This window comes from Paralichthys olivaceus, chromosome 17 (assembly GCF_024713975.1).
Source record: "Paralichthys olivaceus isolate ysfri-2021 chromosome 17, ASM2471397v2, whole genome shotgun sequence".
NCBI lineage: Eukaryota > Metazoa > Chordata > Actinopteri > Pleuronectiformes > Paralichthyidae > Paralichthys > Paralichthys olivaceus.
The window spans coordinates 19,634,074-19,657,333 of NC_091109.1; the positions used below are offsets into that span (position 1 = coordinate 19,634,074).

Consider the following 23,260-nt stretch of genomic DNA (forward strand, 5'->3'; position numbering starts at 1 on the left):
CTTCATTCCACTGTCATTGAAAGAAGATTAGATGGGGCCGATTGCTTTAGACATCAAACATCATACAGTCGATCCGTCAGAGCGGTCGCTTTCAGCACAGCCTCTTATGGAGAGAGAGCTTTGTGGACGCATTCACATTAAGAGGAGGAGGAAGGAAAACACGCCGAGCTCCTTCCTTTCCCTGCGTCCACCCTCTCCCTCAGCCCCTCGCCTCCCCAGTTCCTCCAGTTCCTCCATTCCACAGTCAACTGATGCACACTGGGATGTAAGGACACTGAATTCTCACTGACACACACACAAACACAAACAGACACACACACACACACACACACACACACCCAACCTCTGCTTTTCTTCTCGTTTTTCTTCTCTCCCTCCCTTTTCTTTATCGCCAACTTGTGAATGGCAGCCAATCAGAGGCAGAGTCGCCTCAGCTTCAGCCTGGGTGACATCCACCGCCAGAAGTGATGCACTGAGAGAGAGAGAGAGAGAGAGAGAGAGAGAGGGAGGGAGAGAGAGGGAGGGAGAGAAGGGGGGGAGACGGAGGGAGGGAGAGACACAGAAAGAGAGATACACAGGGAGAGAGAGAGAGACAGAGAGAGAGAGATGATAGAAAGGGGAGAGGAGGAAAGGGGAGAGGAGCCAGAAAGAGTGGGGAGGAGAAATGGAGCGAGGGAGGGCAGAGAGAAATAGAGGAGCATAGAGTGAGGGAGGCAGGAGACTCTCTCTCTCTCCCTCTTTCTCTCTCGTGCACACACACACACACACACACTCCCATACACATTCGCACCAGCTGTGCTGTTGTCAGTCTTGGAATGTAAGCTCTGCCGTGAGGAGTCTGATTCTCCGGCGCTAAGCACTGCTCAGGAGTAGGAACACAGTACCGAGCACTCAGTGACACAGATGGATGCTAAGCTGTGAAAATCAAAAAAGGTAAGGGCTTCCTCCGACTGACGTTGAAGGATATATTTATATTTTGTCTGCCTCCAGACTCCAGGGGATGCTCTGCTCTTTGCTCTGTGACCGAGCCAGACTACTGCTGCAGCGGCAGCGTCACATGAAAAGAAGTGTTGCAACTTCAAAGCGGTTGATAACAGCTCAAACCCACTGAAGCTGCAGGATTTTTTTTTTTCCTCAATTCTCTGATTTGAAATTGTTTTTTTTCTTAATTTGCTCAGTGTGCGTGTGAAATGAGATGAACTGCATGTTCCCGTGGAAGGAGGAGATTCATTTTCCTTTAGCACATTTGAACTTCAATCTCATCACCGTTGTGTGATGACTCAGTGTTTTCAGGATCCGTTCCTTTCCTTTAAATTGTGTATTACTCAGTGTGTAGCACCTGTCACACAGTTGATAACGCTGCATGCGTAACTTTAAGGTGGGGGCGTTATGACTCCTCTACGCAGACGAGAATTAACTTTGTCACAAGATGCAAAGTGTAACATCCGAGTAAGAGCTTCTCTGACTCCACACTGTATCGCCAGCAGATACCCACACAGCACATGTTTAAATCCATGTATGTATCTGTCACATGCAACATACAAGTGTGTGCGCACCTGTTAAAGTGTCCACGCCAGGCTGCGTGTGGGGATATCTGTCCGTGTGCACAGCGGCGGTGCAGGCGGATCACACTTGTGATGTGCTGTGGGCAGCTTTGATGGAGAAGCACGCGACCATTCATATCTCTGGAAAAAACGCATTGGAGGTGTTTATCGTGGCGTTCAAGCGGCGCAGCCATCGGCGCTGCTGAGTACGTAGGCTGCATGTGCACATCCTCCACGGCACAAACTTAATCCAGCCCCTGAGTCTCTCTATTCTTTTATTTGTCACTCTCTTCCAGTCCTCTGCATGCTGCCTCATATGCAGACAGCTTCACAGTCACCAAAGTGATATATTAGGGTGTAGCGCTGAGCACCGGGTCAGCCATGTAATGCCATTATTGTTTAGTGCAAATTAGCCACTAACATGCTGCTTGAATTATTGTCAGATATGGAGTGACCTTTTAGTGTTCCAATGGGAAGGAGGTGGAGATCCATGCAGGCGCTGAGGCTCTCAGGAGCACTCACACTGCTGGTTTTAAAGGATTACACATGAATATTTATTTCAAGAACACTATGTCAAAGAGGGAACGATGAACTGGGAGACAGAGCTCAACAAAATAATATACTGGTGTTTGTCTCTTTTAATTAGCCGGTCATTTTATGTCACCGCATCTTGTATTTTCTTAGATTGGCTAAGCTAACATGGACAGACCCTCCTTTAATCAGCAGGTGTTTGTATATAAACTCATTTAAAATGCTTATATACGAACCTGAAGGCATCCCAACATAATAAGGAGTGCATTATATAAGGAATAAGTAAGTGCATTATATGTGACACTGTCCCTGTCTCTGGAGCCTTTTCTAGAAAACCCATCCCTCTTTTTGGAATATCTTTTAAACGATGAAGTGTTCACTGTATCACAAAATTGCTTAGAGGATTTGAAAACATGAGTGAAGCTTGCTGAGGTTTGCCACTGACTGCAGCCAGCGGACCACACCAGGCTTGGGAAGGTCTAGGGCTCCACCAAGTGGAGGTTTTTGTACAGGTGCTGCATCTTGGTGCATCAACGCCCCTCATGCTAGATTTACACCCTGTCTGTGCCGGGCTGCCAATACCGGCAAGCAATCACTGGAGCTCCTCAAACTGACAATCACGCAGCACTCGTTTCTTGCACCCAGCTCACATGTGTGGTAAATGTCTGTCGCTGCGAAAAAAAATACGACATTTACAGGTTGTGAATCATGTTGCAGGAAAAAAAAAAATAATAATAATTCACGGCGCAGGTCATCATCACAGAGACTAATAATGACACCAGTTTGATGACCTCACAACCTTCACCTGCCCTCTCTACATCTTTGGTTCTTCCTCCTCCGATCACTGATGTCGGTTCATTTCAGCTTTCGTGCAACAATATCACTTGTTGAATTCTCTTGGTTATAGACGGCTGTAATGTACGACTTGAATGTACGACTTCCAGTTGATTTGGATTTGGTTGATGTATCTTGAGGAGGTTTTCGATGACAGATGGTAAATTACGTCCCACTCTTAGGTAACTCCACATATGTCTGGTGCTCTGTTTGGTGCTGGGGTGGCGTGCTCGTATGATAACGTGCATTAAAACAAGAAATGTGTTCAAGGATGTGCAATGTGGCTCTGAATTGTATTTTATTACGATGGAAGCTTGAATTGATTAAAGCTCAGTTAATTATTTGTATTCGATTACATTTATTCAAACACGTCACCAGCATTTTCCCTGATTGGTCCTCGTGATAAATACCTAATATTATCATACTGAGGAGCAGCACAATGTTAATTTAAAAACACAGGGTGCAATGTTGACATTAATCTTGGTGCCAAAGGCTGCAGCAACACAGAGACCAGATGGTCAATTTAGGTGTTTATATCCTCCCATGTATAGAGGAGTATCAATTTATTATGCATGCAAGACCTCTTAAAAAGGTTTACCAACCAGACCTCTGCTGTGCACTGAATCTATGATTACTGTCCGACTGAAGTCAGAGAAGCCAAGAAAATGCTTAGTTGAAGGGATCAGTTTAACGTCTGCGGGGGGAAGCCTGCGTGTTCAATTTTTGGGACGCATGTGCATACAAATTTATACAGACTAATGTGCAAGGCTGCGCTTTTTTTCGAGGAAGCTTGTCCCGATGAACAGCTAGTTTATATATCTGATCAAAGATGTTCTTATTCAGCAAAACAAGAATGTATAATTTTGCAGATTACAGAAACGGGGCAGAGGAGAACTCCTTGCCAGAACGCGTTTTTAGCAAAGATTAAGAATAACAACTCTTTAAAAGCATATTTAACTATTCTGTCCTTTTACATCTCTGGTTTTAATGCCAATGCAATATAAGCTGCTACAACTTAATCTACTCATAAACAATATTTTTGTGTCTTTTTTTCTTTTAAACCCATCTATTTAATAGGCTGAATAAGTTGAGATAATTCAGCTTGAGCCTATAGGCTCTGGCATGGATTCAGCGTGATCACTCATCCTTTAATGGAGTGTTTGGAAGAATTCTGAAAAAGACACACTGGCCTAATGCTTAATAGGCACACCACATCAAAGATTAATATCCAGAATGCTATTAAAACTCAAGGACAGGCTGGAATGATAATTAGAAAATGTAATCACAAGCATCAGACTAGATTAATTGCAAGGCGACGTTTCCTGATTTCGGGAATGCATGTGTCACAGTCGAGCCACACACTGTGCATGCATGAGAAAATAACATGAGGAAACGTATCAGCAAATTACAGCACAATCTCCTGTTTATATTATCTCCCCTGCTATAGATGAACTTTTTAAAAAGTTTTTGCTCTGGAGATATTTATTCTCTGCTCACGTCACATATCACCAGTTATCAACGGGGAGGTTGTATTTCTGCGTTTTCGTTTGTTTGTTTGTTTGTTTGTTTGTCAGCAGGTTTACAAAAAACACTGATGGATGGTTTATCCATGACACTCGGTTAACTGATGGGACACAGGCCAACAAAGAACCCATTACATTTTGGAATCGAGGGACATTTATTTTTCCACCGTCTTAAACATAATCTTCCAGGAAATAATTTATGGATTTTCATTAAAAACAAACAAACAAACAAATGAAGGGAACTGGAATCTATGAGTGTGTACAGTTTGTGTTCGTGGCCTCGGTGAAGGGGACCACTTTAGTTCTTGTTTGAATTCTTCGTGGTGACGTCCAGCCATAATAATAACATTGAGCAAAGGTCAACGCTCACACTGAAAACTGGTGCTATCTGAAAGATGATAAATCCAACTGACCTAAATCATAAAGAGCATTTTTTAACATCAATATCTCATTAGCTCAGTTATTTGATTTTCTATTCCATTCATTACAATCCTTTACATTCTTTAATGCCTATAATGTCATCAATAGAACCATACTACTAATTTATTCATAGACAGTAACGTGCCTTTTGTTCGCGTTAATACACCCACTGACATTACAGACCTTGTTTAAGAGCTCTGAACAAAAGCAGAGGAATTGCTAAACTAGCGTGCACCTTTTCCGCAGCCTTCCCTGAAGTACCCGCTGAATGCTTGTCAGAATAGCTCCGGTCCTCCAGCCTTCATGCTGGAGCTTTCACCAAATGTGCTCTTTCAAATGTGCTCTTCACCAAATGTGAGGTAATACAAATCTAACAAATGCTCTACAACTAATTGATGCAAATACAGATTCAAGTTCAAGGCTGGAGAAATATTGGGACAAGTCATCTTGGGACATGCTGGTGGAGGTTACCCTTTAACTGAATGAGTGTGAGGCTGAACATCCAAAGAGTTTTTAGTGGATCGTTTTACAGTGGTTGGCTTTTGCTTGTGTCAGAAGCTTTATGCTGCGACAGATGCTCATATTAAGCTTTTTAAACCCCGGCTTTGAAGTAGTGTTTACATTATCAACAGTGATGCAATTTATAATTAGGGAAGTTTGTCTCACTCTTTCAAGCTCGGCATAGAAAAATAACCTGCCTGTAACAAAAGGGCAAGGTCGTACCGAAGCATCACAGAGCATCTGTACTGTTAGAAGACAGAAACTGTGCAGGGCAGCTACACCAGATTAAAGGACAACAAATGTAGTGAATAAATAAATGCTGCAGGCAGCAAACATGAATACGTTAAACTTTGACCTTTTGTAATGCAAAACAAAGAGCGGACAACAATATGCAGTTTATGTGATTCAATTGAACTGGAATGTGACATTCACTAAGCTGCTAATGCAACCACGATGATGACCTGAGTCTTTTTGGTAATATCAGTCTATTGAATTGTATTTACTTGAAGCCGTTTCCATGTTTGAATAATGACTCCCACTGCAAATTGTGTGTCCATACACTTGTTATTCAATTATTTACATTGCATGAAAGAAATATACCCAAACACGTTTCCAATTTGGGTTTGAATAGTTGTAAATACTTGCGATCTCGTAAGTACAGCACAAATACAAAGACACGCACAGTGAAAGTGTTACAGCCTGCACAGGTTTGAGGATTTAAAGTAATCCAATATATACAGTAAGTGTCATTAAAGTGTTTTTTTTCTTTTCACAGGAATCTGACGGACATCCCGGAGAGGAATACAATGTCTGTTCTGATGACACTGCCTTCCAGTGCTCGTCCTATCAAAACCTTGCTACCATAATTCAGAAGTCACCCAGGACATTCCCCAGCTGAGTGGATACCATGCTAACCAATCAGGTTCTGCTCCTCCTGATGCTCTCTATCCTGTGGCCCAGCAGCGCCCTGCCGTTCACACCCGGGAATATTGGGAAACTGTTTGGGATGGCAGAGAGCGATGGGAGGGTTCTCCAGCGCTCCAAACGTGGATGGATGTGGAATCAATTCTTTCTGCTCGAGGAATACGCAGGAAATGACCATCAATATGTCGGCAAGGTAACGTGTCCGAACGCATTGTCTGCGGAGTAATTATAGAAGGTTTAGCTTGTTGAAGTGGTGTTTGATGTAATTGGCCGAAGACGAATGGGCTGCCAGGAAACTGGCTGTTAAACGGAGCTATCAGATACACAGCAAGTCTGGGAGTTTACTTAGCAGGACGTCATGCTCATCAGCCGAGCGTCTTAAAACATCAATCAATGATATCAAAGGTCCGTGAGTCACGAGTAATCGAGCTGAAACTTCCTGTTGACGACCCCTGTTCAAATCCAGGGCCATCAAACAAACAGACTCCTTCAATTCAAAATGACCCCTTCAGGAGAATTAACGGCCACTGGGACGGAAAATGAAGAGAGTGGACGGTGACTCTTCCTGCTCAGTCATTTAAAAACTGACACTGAAACTGAATGTAAGAATAAATATATAAAACTTTTTACCAAACTTCAGAACTTGTTAGTCACCCTCCTTTTAGAAATACAGCATAAGTGTACTTGGACATTCTGTCCATCACGTCAAGGCCCAAACAAGTTGGCTTCAGAGTGAAGATGGACGATGTGTCTCCTTTTTTAGTAAATAATGTATTTTAATACTATTCTCGGACAAAAAAAAAGGCATCTGACTTAAAACAGTGTGAGATTGTCCCACGAGTGGTTGAAAGGGTGAATTTAAAAATAAACTACAGCTCTTGCAAGACACTTTTCTCCAAATAATTACCAGAAAGCCGAGTTCTGGGACAATGCTCCACCTCCTCACCCACCCAGATCAGAGAGGTTCTTGTCAGCTCGCCCGAACTATAGCACTATAAAGACAGGTGTGATGGGGAACGCTGCAGTTATCAACTCGAGGGAGGGAAATGAGGTGGCTGTCGACAGCCAATTTTCTCAGAGGAAGCTGGCTTTCATCACACACCTCATTCTCTGGAGTAAACAAGTGTCTTGTGCAAGGTTGAGTAGGGGGATATGACAACTTCTTTTTGCAGAAACCGTCATCCTGATGTGGTGAAGAGAAGGGAACAGTGGAAATAAAATGGAACGAGGGAGAGGAGGAGGAGGAGGAAGAAAACATATCAATCAAGAGGGCCAATGCAATTCACCTTGTTGTGTTGTATGATGAAGCAGCGAAGCAAATGCTAACTATGAGCGGGGCCGTCTGTTGATGTGTCAGTGACTGGTGTCATGTGGCTTTCTTCTCAACCCCTTTGATGCTCTCTGGCACCAAACTTCTGTGGCATGACAGCAATCGCATTCACCAGTTCTCCACTTTGCCTGTGTCCAATATCATTCTCTATTAAAGTGTCAAAAAAAAAAAAACATGAGGCTATGATAAATGATCGAGGGGAAAATAGGGCAGCCATTATGGTTTAGAAAAGAGGCTGTGGATAATCTGTAACTCTAATTCCGTCAGTTTAACTTTGAGGTTTTGGGAAATTGAGGCAGTCTGAGATGACGACAGATTCTGGTTGGTTTTGTCGATATAAAGCGAATGACACCTGCAAATATTAATCGATTAATCAACGAGTCTATTGAGTTGAAACTCAAATGAAAACTATTTTGTTGAGCAGTTATTTTTCCCCACAAGAAATAATTCCAAACCTTCCAGCTCGTGTTTTTTTTTTTTCTTTGTCACACAGGATAGTAAAATGAACATTTCAGGGGTTTGTATAGTTAGTCAGACTAAAACAAGCAAATGGAAGCCATTGTTGTGGCTTCTGGGGAATTATGAATACAATTGACTAAATTAGCCAATTGTTGGAGAAAAATAATTGGCACATTCATCGCTGGATAAAAATGTTCTGCCCCAATCAGATGGATGATGAATAGTGTGTGGGTAGTTGGATAAAGACGTATTCTACAGACTGATAAATAAGAACAGCAGGACATGGAACAGACGAACATAAAAACAAAAGAAAATCTATAAATAACTATTAGCCTCAATTTGACGACCATTTTGTTAATCCTAAAAATGGCGAAATTTCTCTGATTCCAGTTTTTAATAAACACTAGGATGTGCATCTTTGGCTCGGGGAGTACTCTCAAACTGTCCTGTGACGTGTCTCTCAAAGAACGATTTATCGATTTGTCGCCGACGTAACTGGAAAATCAATCAATAATGAAAATAACTACATAGCAAACCTAATGAACGTAATAATTGATAAATGGAAGGCAGATGGAATGAGATGGATGGACAGGACGACGAGCGATAGAAAGGCACAATCACGTAGCAACAGACAGTTAGAGAGGCAGAGGAAAACTAAATAGATTGGATGAGAGAGGTAGAACGGGAATGAAAGAGGAATGAAAACCAAATGCAAAAAGCACTTAAATGCACAAAGCCATCTCAGCCTCGGTGGTCGCCTTTATAAGGATTATTTAATGGTCTTTGCAGAGCACTGTGGGAGCACCTTGTTTATTTCACATTCAATCAAACCTCTCCAATCAACCCACACACACTCACTAACTGTCACTTGAGGTTGATTTCTTGATTACGGCAATCAAATGAGATGTAAAGAACAGTCACACTGCATAATAAATGCAGCTCATATTGCTTATCAAAGGTGCTCAAAAGACACGGTGCTTTGAGGCTCACGCACTGCTGACTGATACCCCACACAATGACGAACTGCATTTGTAAGAGTAAGGTTTGCGGCATTTGCTCCGGCTCAGCAGCAATTGTCAACACTGGAATAAGAAAAAATGCCTGGTGTATTTTATAATTGTAAAGATACTACGGAGTGGCTGAGCGTGTGTGAAGCGTAAAACCCTCAAATCTCATTTTAACTGACTTTTACGGAGCCATTAATGAGTGTGAGCGCTCACTGTGTGCAGCTGTGGTGCCCTACTTCTTAAGCAGGGCTGTGAAGTGTGAACACTTGCAATGCTGAGCAATACAAGCACAAACTTTATATTCTGGAGCATTTGACTGGTGTGTTTCAAGTGAACAAAATCCTATTAAATTCTCGGTGCACTGCATTGTCTTGTGCCTTGTAAACAAAATGTGCTGCGCTAAATTTGAATATTCAAGGTAGCTCATGTTGCCGGGTGAATATTTTTGCCAATAAGTATCCTTGAGGTGTTGCGTGGCCTTGTCCTTTAGTTCAAGGCTTTAGTTCGGAGCTGTGACAAAGCTCTCAAAAGATACTGTCAGCTGTAGGTTTAACCTGCATAATATACATTATAGTACAACGCTGCAATGGTAAAGATTTTCTGTCTGTCTTAAGAGACAGAGGGACAGAGGGAGGAAGAGTAATTATTCTGTATCCGTTCTGCACTCTATTTTGCTATCTCCTCTTTGCAGCACCGAGCAATGCTTACCAGAGACCTGACAAGAATTGCCAATGATTTCGCTGCTTTACTGACAATTCCTCAGTGTTTGTGCAAGGCGATTTAACTCATCAAGGCTCTCTTCTGTGCTTCTGTTGTAAGGCCTTGAAAAGGCTGTGTTTGTGCTGCAAGGCCTTGAAAGGAGAGCCTCTAAATCTCTGCAAATATAGCGAGGTAGTGCTAACATTTGATTTTGTTAAGGCTGTGTGAAGACACTTTGTGCCACACTCTGAGTACACACAGGGGTATCAGTTCCATTTTCTGTTCTAGCTGTACGAGATGTACTGTGTTTACGCATGTTAGATGGAGAGTTTGGTGCAGTTCAGCATATGAAGACTCACCTCTGTAATATGTTTAGTTTGGATTTTTACATTTTGAATCACCACTTTGAGTGACGTACTGGTTGATACTGTTTCTATGGGATAACCCTGCAGATCATCCATGTTATTGGCACAGTGCCTCGTCCATCTACAGGTACGGGGGACGTTATTATTTGTAGATGAAATGTTATATTATAATAACTCAGTGCAAGCAATGCTTAGTTGTGCAAAACCCCTCCGACTCAGTAAAAAATCTATATGACCATTTATACACATGACGGTAGACATCCGATAATTAATAAAAGCGCATGAGCTCAGGGTTGCATTCTCCTGCATAGAATGATATAAAAATACATAACGCAAGGTTCTGCAAAGACTGTAAAACGCCTCTTATGCTGCAGACAGCTGGCTGCAAAGGGAGCGGGCTGCTGTGACAGCTCACTGTTTGTTGTTTTTGTTGTTCCTTTTTACAGGATTAACAACCAGGACTGAGAAATATGGTAATAATCAGATGAAAACTCCCAAAGAATATAATCAAAAGATGAAAAAAAAAAACCTGCAGTGGCTGTGGTGTGACAAGGTCTGAGATGTTATGGCCTAATTATTACAGCGTGAGCACCGCAGTGTGTTTGAATTGTCTCAGTCCTGAATATCAGTGATGAAATACGTTCGTCTCTTGTTGCAGGGGAGTTCAGCATTGCTTAGTGAGCATGTCCTAATGCATCCTACAGCCAATATACCACTACGTAGACGATGCATTTCAAAGGAGAGAATAGGTGACTGTGGCAGTGAATAGATTCTTTTTTCTTTACTTCAGGGGAATAATTGCACGCCACAGATATAAAGGTCATTTCAATGCAACAGAAAACGTACAAACACTCCCCAGCTTGCCAAAATTAGCCCGTCATTCATAGTCAACAGCAGTTGCAGGCTTCGCATCCACAGCACGTCGTAAATCCTTGGTTCAGTGGTCTATAGCTCAGGGGAGAATTCATATTCACAAACAATGAATAGACTGTCCCAGAGCGCAAATATATGTGAAAATCCAAGCTGACTGATATTCCTACGTAATAGACTTTGGATAATGGAGTTCATCTGCATGAAAGTACTTTCAAACAACTCCACATACTGTGCATATTACTCATTTGAACTTGACAGCATCTTGTTTTCACACGCGTCCCCAATTTTTTTTTTTTTTTTTTTTTTCCCAATTCAGAATAGCGAACACTGAGGCAATACATTTCTGATTTCCATCCAAAGTTGTACTGTTGACATCACTCTTCCGACTGCAGGAAAAAATAATTAGTTTCCTCACAGCGTGCGGACATTAATATTAATAAGTTACCGACGTACATTCTGTGTCCCTAACTACTTGTCATTTAAAAACGTGAACCCATGAGAGAGTGCTCTAAATATATCTGCTGACAGATCCACTACAGTAATGAGCTTGAATCAAGTGTCTGTCACAGCGTGCCGCCATCACTCCTCCGTGACGCCAAGAGCCGCTTCAAGGTGATGGATAGGTCAGAGGTGACTAATTTTAGCAATAGTTGCTGTAGGTCAGGTTTTCATCATTTTTCAATGAGTGCAATTTGGAAGAAAAATGTAAGACTAATTTGATCTGGAGTAATGGAATACGTCACACTTGACACTGTGGGTGCGAGGTCACAGAAACACAAGACAAAGCAGGAAAAAAAGGCCAGTCGGGCCAAGTCCATTATGTTTTCAGAGCTCTGGAGGCCGTTTCGGTGAAGTGTCCAAAATCCTCCAACCAATCTGATAGGGAACAGCAAAAAGAGAGAGTTCAACAGGCCAACTCAAGAGATGAGAGCTGATAGTTGATCGAGTTAAACGTTCACAAGTGTTACCACTGATCCTGCCTGAGATAGTTTATTTACATATTCATCATTTATCAAAAGGAAAATAAAAAAGAAGCTTTTTGGCATCCAGGTAGAAAATCTTGCCTAAAGAGAAAAGACCCCTGCAAATGCATATTATTCACTCTCATGCCCAGTCAAGAACTGGAAGCAAGCGTGTTGGCAGCAAGAGGAGGAATGATTTGTAATTCAGTGGAGTGGTGCTCAGGGGAAATGTAAAGATTATGGACACCTTATTTTTATTTAACTCGAAGCAGCTATGTGCTGAAGCCAGTGGTTACACAACATTAATGTCTGCTCTGTTATTTTCTATTTAAAATCAGTCAACAATTTAATTAACCCTTGTTTCAAATTTGCGTCATAGGCACACTTGACAAGAAAAGATGCAATACCTCATCAAACATTTTGTCAGGGTTTGTGTCCACGCATAAAACGTCTGTCTCTCATTTTCAGCTGCACTCCAACATGGACAAAGGGGAAGGCAACGTGAAGTACGTCCTGACGGGGGACGGGGCAGGCACCCTGTTCCTGATTGACGAGAAGTCTGGGGATATTCACGCCACCAAGAGGCTGGACAGGGAAGAGAAAGCTATGTACACGCTCAACGCCAAAGTCCTGGACAGAAACACCAATGCAGAGCTGGAGCCGGACACCGAATTCAACATCAAAATACACGACATCAATGACAATGAGCCAAAGTTTGCAAAAGACATCTATTTCGCCAGCGTCCCTGAAATGTCAGAAGTTGGTGAGTTGTGGTTTAATTTTGACTCGAGAGCTGAATATATTTGGGGATTAATCAAGTCGTCAACAAAGCAAAACAACTTTAAGTTAATTGGTTTCTAATTCGATAATGAATTAATCATTTTTAATGGTCTCACAAGCAAAAATGCCAAATATTTGCTGGTTTCAGTTTGGCAATTGTGAGGATTTGTTTTGTATCACGACAAACTATCATTTTGAATGCGTTATCGGACAAAATATTAAATCTTAATGCGCTGGAGAATTATATTTGACATTTTCCCTTTTTCATGGATTAAATCATTCAACAATCAACTGAGAAAATAATCAGTGTATTATTTGTGAGGGAAATCATTAGACCTTGTTTACTTAATTAAGAATTGATGTAATTGCATTAAGGAAGAAACACTTTTCAGAGGATATATAAGTCACTGGACTGGTCTGATGTGACACTGCGTTCACTTCTTCAAAGTCATCTGCATTTTTTTGTGATTGTTATTTGTGTAGTCAGGCTCATTGGGCATTCATGACAAGTAATGTCATTTGCCATTTTAATAGGCAGTAGAAATATTGAAAGTTTAGATTGTCACAGTCTTTCCAATTAAGGATTTGCTTCACTGCGCCCCACTTCAATCCATTCAAGTTATATGAATAAACCAGTTGGCATGAATATAAACAAAGCTCATGAAAATAATGCATGCAACTTGAAATCAATCCTCAATTATGCAACCACAAATTAATACACGGGAGCAATCAAGAGTAAATCAAAAGCCAATTGTCTATATGACAAATAGCAATGTCCCCAGTGGAATTCATAATGTGCTGTTCTTAGATTTCTCAGCTGCATGAATGCTGGCAAAAGGTGGGTCAGGGTCAGCACTGCTCATCTCAGGACTAATAAACTGCCTTATATGTTCTGACTGAACACACTGGTTAATCAAGCCAGCCAGCCATGAAGAATCAGCAGCTCCCTTTCATGCTACCATCACTGGGACTAAGTGGGACAGATGTTCAAGGGTTCATTAGTATGCAGAGAGACAGTCAGACCCAAACAGGACACGGCAGAGGTCCCCTGAATGCCAAGGACAGTATTTGCAGTGTGGCATTACTGAAACGCTTGGGTTGATTTTGCAGGACATAAGGAAGTGACTCCAGTAACTGAGCTTACATGTTTACCAGTCTTACTTGTAAACAGATAATGACTCCTAAATACCCAAACGTTAAAAGGTGGGAGATTTATTTAGTGTTTGGCACATTTTGTTAGGATCCCTGTTATATTGTGAACGCTTAAAAAAACAAAAAAACAGAGTCAACACTACCTTCCCCATGTAAGTAGATATTTCTCTCTGTTTTACATAGTTTGCATCGCACTGATTTATGTCCAAGTGCTAATTTTGGTTTTAATTAGTAATTTGATGGTGATTGACAGCGGAGACTGACTCACGATTGCTCAAACGGGTAGTAGGAAGAAGTGGAGATCGTTTCTACGTCTTTATATAAAGTGTGTAGGAAAGTTCATGTACTTACTACGCAGTACATACAAATACAACATAATATGCTCAGTAATTCTGGCTTGTCAGTATTAATGTATTTATGATGGATCAGACTCTGTGGTCACCCAGCGATATATTGCTGCAGGAGAAAAATCTTCGGTCTCAGTGACATTTAAAAGAGACCCGACACTGTGGTTAATCAAAGTAGTAATTTTCACCGAGGTTCGAGAGGAGACGCAGCCACAGTCTGCAAGCGAATCACTATAGTTTCACAGGTTAGACGGAGAAGAGTCATTGTCGGGAGATGAGCTGTAGCTCCCGGAAAAAAAACCCAAATATCAAAAGATACAACTTCAACACCATTTCATGATAAAATCTGACACAGCTTTTGAGTTCTCCAGATATGAAATCACTGATATTCGTATGTTCCTGGTGTTTGTACTGAGACATCACTGCCTTCCTGTAGCCAACTCATTTGACTTTCTACATAGCTATGTTGTTTGATTTGAAAATTAGACATTACTCACTGGTAACCGGTGAAAGAGAAGTAATATCAGGGCTCCGCTGGTGTTCAAGCTGTCATTATGTTTACAGAAAATTCACCTCGGGGGAAGGACGGGGGAGTTTCTTGATCTTACTCAATATGTGCAGTGTCACTGCTTTGACTTTTAAATTGACTTTCCATGTTCTGTTTGCAGGTACATCTGTTGTCACCATTACTGCCAATGATGCTGATGATCAAACGTATGGGAACAGTGCCAAGCTCGTATATAGCATTCTGCAGGGACAACCGTATTTCTCCGTGGATTCTGAAAATGGTGAGCCAAACCCAGTGGGAACTGTTGGAGGCAGTTTCTAAAGTTAGTCCATGAACAGATCGCTTGTGCTGCTCTGGAAAGTGAGAATGAAACAAGCTGAAAAAGGATTTGTCTCCCGGTGCAAACTCAAAAGTGTACTTCACTAAAACATTTTCTCTGGAGGAACATATCAACTAATTCCTGCTTTAAACTTCATATTTAGTTTGTTTCTGTTTATCTTCAGGCACCATTAAAACAGCTCTGCCCGGCATGGACAGAGAAGTCAAGGAACACTATCAGGTTGTGATCCAGGCTAAAGACATGGCCGGACAGATGGGGGGACTTTCAGGAACCACCACCGTCAGCATCACTCTCTCTGACGTAAACGACAGCCCGCCACGCTTCGCTAACCGTAAGAGGCCATTTCCCCATATCCCGTATTGATTCCTAATAGGCTTTTAAACGTGATTGAACTTTTGTCACAAATCTGTCGTACATGCTTCAGACACGACCGCAGACACAAATGGGACGACGATAAATGTCTTCCACTCACTGTCACGTATAGATTCCTTTCGTATGACCGCTGTGGAGTCAACGGAGATCGGAGGCGCTATCGGCCGTATCAAGGCCGATGATCCGGATTCCGGACGTAATGCGGAGATGGAGTACAGCATCGTCGGTGGTCATGACATATTCAACGTTGTCACCGACCAGACCACACAGGAGGGAATCATCATCATCAAAAAGGTAAACTCCGGTTTGTTGTGGCTTTTAAACGTTATTTTATGAAGTTAAACTGCTTCACTCATCGTCATCAACTGGCATCAGTCAAGTAACTACTACATAAGTGTCGATGGCTGTGACACTTCAAGAATTGCTCAAATGTTTCAAAGGAAGAAAAGTCTTTCAAGAAATATGATTTAAAACTTTTAAGCACATGATTGAAAATTAAACTCTTGAAAGGTTAAAGAATCAGCATTGAGTTTTTGGACTGTACGTTTTACTTTAAATTGAAGCTGACTCCTCTTTTTATCTTGTATTATTAATATGTATGTTTCATTTCAGCGTGATGGCAGAATAGTGCAGCGTCAGATTAGAAAAATACCCTAATAACGAGTATTAATGCAAGACAGAGGACAGAATTTATCAGATACCCTGAGTCCGTGAAATGTAATGTAATCTAAAATAGTCTTTCGCTAGAACCTTTTTGTAGTTTTCCAGATCAGTATTCCTCACTCGGTTTTTAACTAAGACCTTTCCGTATGAGAAAGATAAAGGACGACACATGAAGTGCAATACAATCAGAATCCTGGAGGGCTGCTGTTCTTGTGAAAAATAAGAGCTTGACCTCTGATGCTCTTTCGTTTTGCAGGCACTGGATTATGAAAGTAAGAGGGACTACGAGTTCAGAGTGGAGGTGAAAAACACCTACTTAGATGCCAGATTCATCCAGGGTTTGCAGTTCAAGGACTACGCCACAGTCAAGGTAACAGTGGAGGATGTGGACGAGTCCCCTGTTTTCACCAGGAACCCTTACGTCATCGAGGTGCATGAGGACACAGCTGCTGGCAGCTTCGTCGGTGTGGTGTCGGCCAGGGACCCCGATGCTGACAACAAGCCAGTCAAGTACGCTACAAGAGACAATGAGAAGTGTTTAGGGCCTAAACAGTGCCAGGCTGTTGGAGCCAAATGCCAAATCCCCTTTGTAACTTTTCACAACAAATTCATTCTCCTTGAGAATTGAGTGCTCACAACTTAGACATTAATCAATGACCTGTTAAGTAAAGATTTCCTCACCAACCCAGAGAGTGTGAGACTTCATTCTGGTAATTTTGTTGTTTCAAAACTCATTGTTCCAGCTTTAATTAAACTAGTTTAAAATCAATAAGAAAACAATCGGCACAAGATAGGAATACAAAGTCTCCTCTAGTCTTTTTAGAGTCGGGACGAAAACGTGCCCACTTGGCTTGATCTAATCCATCAGCCGCGCCATGTGTCAGTGCGAAGGGGGGAGAAAAGGATATTATTCATGGGTGCCCCCCTGGTGATTTCCCAGTGGAAGATGGCGGCGGCCCTGTGAAGTGAATACCGACAGTGTTTATTTCCCAGAATTATGTAAGCCCTCTGTGGCACAACACTAAGTCAAAGTGAAAGAGCTTAATTTGCTGTATCGACTCACACAGCTCAGTGCCGCCATTCCACACATATGGCGCCTGGCTGTCTCTGACACGGAGATGTGCCACTCTCGACCTGTGCCACGAGGGGTATAGTGTTGCATATTCAAGTTTCATTGGAATATGAAAGTTGACGATGACAAATGAGGTGGCACAAGGAAAGATGAATGTTTCGACAACACAGAATAATTTAGATTTTGAAATGGGTGAAACATATTTTGAGGTTCGGAAGAATAACTTTAAAAAGAAATGATCTAAACAGCATTAAATTACAGACAGAGACAGATCAAACACAATGAGCTGTTACACTTGTTGGCATAAGAGTTAAGTTTTTGTTTTGTTCTTTCAGATACTCGATTGATCGTCATACGGATCTGGAGAGGTTGTTCAACATCGACTCTGTGAACGGCACCATCACGACAATGAAAGCACTGGATCGAGAAATGTCCAAATGGCACAACATCTCCGTGGTGGCCACAGAAATAAGTAATTGACAAGAGACTCATGCCAAGTTTTTAGTTGCTCTTCATTTCCCCTCCCGTTCCAAGCTATTCATAACTGTCTCCTTCTTTCAGATAATCCCCGTCAGACAACGCGAGTGCCTGTGTTCATCAAAGTGTTGGACGTCAACGATAACGCGCCTGAGTTTGCAATGTCCTACGACACATTCGTCTGTGAGAATGTCAAAGCAGGACAGGTGCTTAAAATTCACGAGCTCACGCTTGAAATGTCAAAATGATTAATATTAACTTTGTATTTATTGCGACAGTAACACAAATTTGTCATCATATCTACAGACCATTACTTATTATGTTGCTTAATGATGTTGGTCAGAGTGGAGTTTAACAGTCACCCTGCTTTATACAGTAACTACATGAGTCATAATGTTGTGCAGGGTTCATCATATTGAAATGACAGTAATAATCTATCGAGTATAATCCATCCTAGTCATGATGAATCAATGCAAATGATGCAAAGCTAAATTGAGAGCGCACACGATGAGATAAGGGAACGTTAAATAATAAACAGAGTGGGTATTATTCAGATAATCTTATGAACAACATAGAAAACAAATGGATGTGTGTGTTTTTTAGATGGAAAAAGAAACAGCTTCAGTGTTTTCTTTCTCTCTTACTTGGTTTTGTCCTTCACAGCTGATTCAGACAATAAGTGCTGTTGACACGGACGAACCCCTCGTTGGACACAAGTTTGTCTTTAGTATGAGCGCCACCAACCCGAACTTCACCATTGACGACAGGCAAGGTGAGATATCTGGTTTCACGATCCTCAAATGAATGCAAAGTGGAAGCCTTGAAATTGGATTCAAGGTTGTTTCAGCACATTTGTGAAATGTGGTTTTGACTTTGATGCAAAAGATTAAGGTTTAAAGTTTTGTCTTAATTGACTTACTCATGTCAGTGTCCTTTCTTAGAGAGATCTACACATCTATGAGTCATTGTGTTGTGAAAGACAGTGATAGTTGAGGCAGCTTGCAGATAAAAAGGTTGGACAACTTCAGGCGCTGGTTTCCTGTGTTCCCTTTTTATTCTCAAACGACTGCGATGACTTGCAGGAGACAAAGTGAGAAGACTGCAGCAGAGAAGAAACTGGAGTTTTACAAGAAAGTGCAGCAATCCATTTTTTCAGAATAAATAATTAAGTGGTGTTTGAATCTATTTATTGAATTATTTTGTTTTATTCAAGTCGAATAACAAAAGTTGTTTTTATATGCTTGAGACTTTTGTTAGAATCACTGAGCAGACACCTTAGTGATGCAAATTAGGAGCCGTCTGTCACAGGAGAGAAGAGGAAATAAAATCCTTTCCTGTAAGATCATCTCTCTAACTGAAATATCTCATCAATGACAAGCTTTGCCCATCTGCATCTTTCCGCAGATAACACTGCCAATATCCTGACGCGGAGGGGAGGATTCAGTCGACGTGAGATGAGCATGTACTTCCTGCCTGTCGTGATCTCCGACAACGACTACCCCATTCAGAGCAGCACCAGCACACTAATTGTGCGCGTGTGTGCGTGCGACAGCCGCGGAAACATGCAGTCATGTAACTCGGAGGTCCTGCCCTTCTCAGATGGCCTCACCACGGGAGCGCTGGTGGCCATACTGCTCTGTGTCATCATCCTCCTCAGTAAGTCGCCCCATGTATGAGCATGTGTATGTGCAGGTGTGAGACCGTGTACATTTGAACCCTCTTGTCAGTCCTGTACCGTTTGTTCACGCAGCCATTCCTTGTGCTGGAGTCGGATCGATATCATCCGTAACGCCAACTATGGAAAATCACAATCTGGCTTCAGAGAGATTTAAAGTCTACACAACATGGGGCTCCCTCAGTCTTAGACTCTGTAATGACCCTTCACAATGTCTTGCCCCTCTTAGTTACCGTGGCGATACCGGCCAAGCGTTCCATTATAAAACAACAAATGTGCAGTTCACAGTGATGATTTGTTGCTGCTTATGAAACAGCGGGCCAGTAAGTTTACACATGGTCATCTCGTGCATTCGTCTCATTTCTAACAAACAGAGATTTTTAAGAAAACAGTAACTCCCTCATTCATCTCAATTTGGGGAGGTTTGCAGTATCACAGCTGCCAAGGAAGATTTTTCTTTTTGCTGCTGTGGTCACTTTATTGGCTGGACTCCGCCGGACAAATAAAGGCAGCTCCTTGAATTAGCTGAAAACTCCATGTCTGGCTTTTCTGTTTCCAGCCATCTCTGTTTAGAACAATATTGTTAAAAGGGTCTTTGGCCTCTGTGCTAGTGCTGAGGTTTGAGGATAAAGCTGCATAACTCTGGTTAAATCACTTTCAGCCATAGCTAGTCCTTCTATTGTATAACAATATTGTGAACATTCTGTTTAAACTGCTATTCATTTTGCTTGATAGAAGTTAATAGGGATTAAATTCATGCTACACTGAGTTTGCACAACAAAACCCGAAACAGCTCAAATATCCTGAATTTGGATAAAACAGCTTCAACAATATCAAATGCATCAGCTCTTAACAACCTGTGACACAACATATTCATTCAGTTTGGCTGTGGAGGTAATGCTGGGCTACTCATGTAGGTGGTGAACTGCTGGTATTTGCAGCCAATGTTAAAAGAGACTCAAACACTGTGTCACTCAACTCCTACTAACGCTGCTATTATGTTTTTGTTTTTTTGGGAAAGCCTGAAGATTTGACAACATTTACATGTCAAACATGCACCTTGTTAATGTAGCATACCTGATTTAGAAGTCATATAAAGGTCAATAGCTGCCTACCAGATGCAAAGATGCAAACACTCTGCACGCCCAACCATCCGTCCTGATGTTTTCCCAAGAGGCCAGACGCACATCATGCTGGAGAGGACAGTAATTATTCATTTGACCACAAGACGCTGGTTATGGAGAAAACATTTTAAAAAGCCATTTAAGGCAAAATAACTCATGTGGAAATCTCTACAAATGTTTGTCCTAAATAATACAGATTGTAGCAAGTGTGGATTCAGGTGCATTTTTTCATTCCTCGTGCTAAAATTCAGGTTTATTCGATGATAGGTTAGTTTCTGTATCTGGTTATAACAACCAGCTCTCCCTCAGAAAATAGTGCTGTGGTTCAAAGCTGCACTCGTTGCCAGATAAAGCCACTTAACAGAATGCTCAAAGTAGGTTTGTCATTCTGAAGCACCCAGTCGTTCCTCCCCGTGATGTAACAGAATAAGGGGCACAGCAGCTACAGCTCCTATCATTTTACCCAGCAAAAAGCAGAAATGTGTTGTGCTTGTGGTCAAGGGCGTATCAATAAGAAATAAGTCACTAAACCTCACCTGGATTGGCCAAGCATGGTACTTGATAGGAGCATTTCTGACTCAATGTAGCTGTAGAAGCTTGTGCGATGCAGTCAAAGATCTTGTGTGTGTGTGCATGTTCTGAATTTTGATCCTCTTCCTCCTGCCATGATTTATTTTTGTGGAGGTTCTTCTGTTATTTGATCTGCACCCTGACAAAACTATACCGACACAAGCATTTCAGCCCCGACCAGCTTCTCCTCTATTTGCTTGCTGTAATTTCAAGTTTTAAATTCAGTTTCTGGCATTAGGCATATCTTCTCTCACACATCAAGCGCAGTGAAGGTTAAATGCCAAGCACTCCTCTTGAGCAAAATATCATGACATCTGCTCATTATCCGAAGCTTTCTCTTGCAAACGGAGTCGCGAACCCCCCCAGACAGACTTTCTCATTCACCTCAGCTTGACTCCGACAGGCGGGCGCTGAGCTGGGATGACGCTCCCTATCTGGCTCTCCTCTGCGCCGTCTAAAACGTGTCAGTGGTCAGTCACAAATGTTTGCAAGGATTCTTCTGAACAGCCACCTTCACCATACCCGTGTTGAAGGTGTTGTAATTAACACCCAGGTGGGAGGCAAGCAGACAACTACAGTACCTGCTGGTTGGACAAAAAAGGAAAATGAAGGAGAGGAGCACAGGTGGAGAACGATCTGTGCTTAAATAAGTGATTGCTTCCCCCCCCCCCCCCAAGGAAGAATTACGAGTTTATTTAAAAACTTGCAACCACACAGTGCCACTGTCTGGAAACATGCTCACTCTGCAATCTCCGATCGTCTTTTACAGCTGAAAAACAATGGAGGAGATGAAATATGAGGTTGTGCGCTGGAGAGTGTAAAAAAGAATCCTCCAACCGCCGTGCGTTTTATACAGTGAACGTGCCGTTCAAGGGAAAAAGAAAGAAAAAGCTTTTTTCACTGAATCTTTAATAATAGGAGGTGAATGCCTGAGGCAGTGTTGGGGATTTATCACGGGTAGCAAATGTGTCTCCCCTCTGCGCTTTAGCTCCCCTGTGCTTTTTAATGCATGACACATGTTAGGGAGGCACACATCTTGTGCTGAGCTTTCTCTCTCTCTGTATTTCCCACTGTTTTTGTGTAGTGATCGTGGTGCTGTTTGCTGCCCTGAGGAGACAGAGGAAGAAGGAGCCTCTGATCATCTCAAAGGAGGATGTCAGAGACAACGTTGTCAGTTACAACGATGAAGGGGGCGGAGAGGAGGACACTCAGGCCTTTGATATCGGCACACTGCGCAACCCAGAGGTGATGGATGCTAACAAGCTACGCAGGGACATCATACCCGAAATGCTGTTTCCCTTTCGGAGGACATCACCTATAAAGGATAACACGGATGTCAGAGACTTCATTAACGGGAGGCTTCAGGAGAACGATACAGATCCCACAGCGCCCCCTTACGACTCCCTGGCCACGTATGCGTACGAGGGCAGTGGGTCGCTGGCAGAATCCCTCAGTTCACTGGAGTCTGCGGCCACTGAGGGGGACCAGGATTACGATTACCTCAGCAACTGGGGGCCACAATTCAAAAAGTTGGCAGAGATGTACATAGGGAAGAGCCCTGACAGAGAGACCTAGAAGAAGCCATGGCCGTCTCTCTTTTATTCGAACCCATTTATTTCTTGTCTGTTCATGGTGCTATCTAGCCAGACAGCTATTTTGTCTCGTTAGTTAGCCACTCAGCTAGTTGACTGTCCGTCTACCTATCTATCAAGCTATCTATCTGTTTATCTGTCTGGTTTGCTAGCTAGTTCGCTAGTTAACTAGTTGTCTATTTGATTCTCATTCACATGCATCTCCTCGTGTGGATGCTGAAACGGAAATCAAGACTTGAACTGAGTTGAATTTTCTCATAATTGCAGATACAGTATAATTCTCCACTGTTTTTGGTCATAATCAGTAAAGATGCCTTCGACTTTTAGGATTTTTGTGAACAATGGTGTGGACATTGTGTTTTGTAATTGACCTGACAGATAGTAGTATTGTATACTATCGATGTTAAATGGCACTGGACTGGGTTTGGGTGTGGGAGGGAAGGAGTCAAGCGGGTTTTCCGGCCAACTCCATTAAATGCTGTAAATCTACCAAGTGTTTTTAATGATGGACATCCTATATTCTATTTGCTATCCTTGTTTGACAAGCAATGTTCATGTGAATGGTTGGTGCAGTTTATTTGTCGAACTGTGAATTCATTTCATCATATAGGTGTAA

At 42.1% G+C, this 23,260-nt stretch overlaps 1 protein-coding gene across 1 annotated transcript; it reads left to right on the forward strand.

Moving 5' to 3' along the window:
- The first annotated feature begins 6,132 nt into the window (after positions 1–6,132).
- Positions 6,133–22,769, forward strand: cdh10a (cadherin 10, type 2a (T2-cadherin)). The gene is made up of 11 exons (XM_020104577.2): positions 6,133–6,470; positions 12,441–12,735; positions 14,920–15,039; positions 15,263–15,430; positions 15,584–15,765; positions 16,391–16,644; positions 17,542–17,678; positions 17,768–17,889; positions 18,347–18,455; positions 19,088–19,339; positions 22,137–22,769. The coding sequence occupies exons 1-11, from the start codon at positions 6,261–6,263 to the stop codon at positions 22,625–22,627; spliced, it is 2,340 nt and encodes a 779-aa protein (XP_019960136.1). The 5' UTR covers positions 6,133–6,260; the 3' UTR covers positions 22,628–22,769.
- The last annotated feature ends 491 nt before the right edge of the window (positions 22,770–23,260 follow it).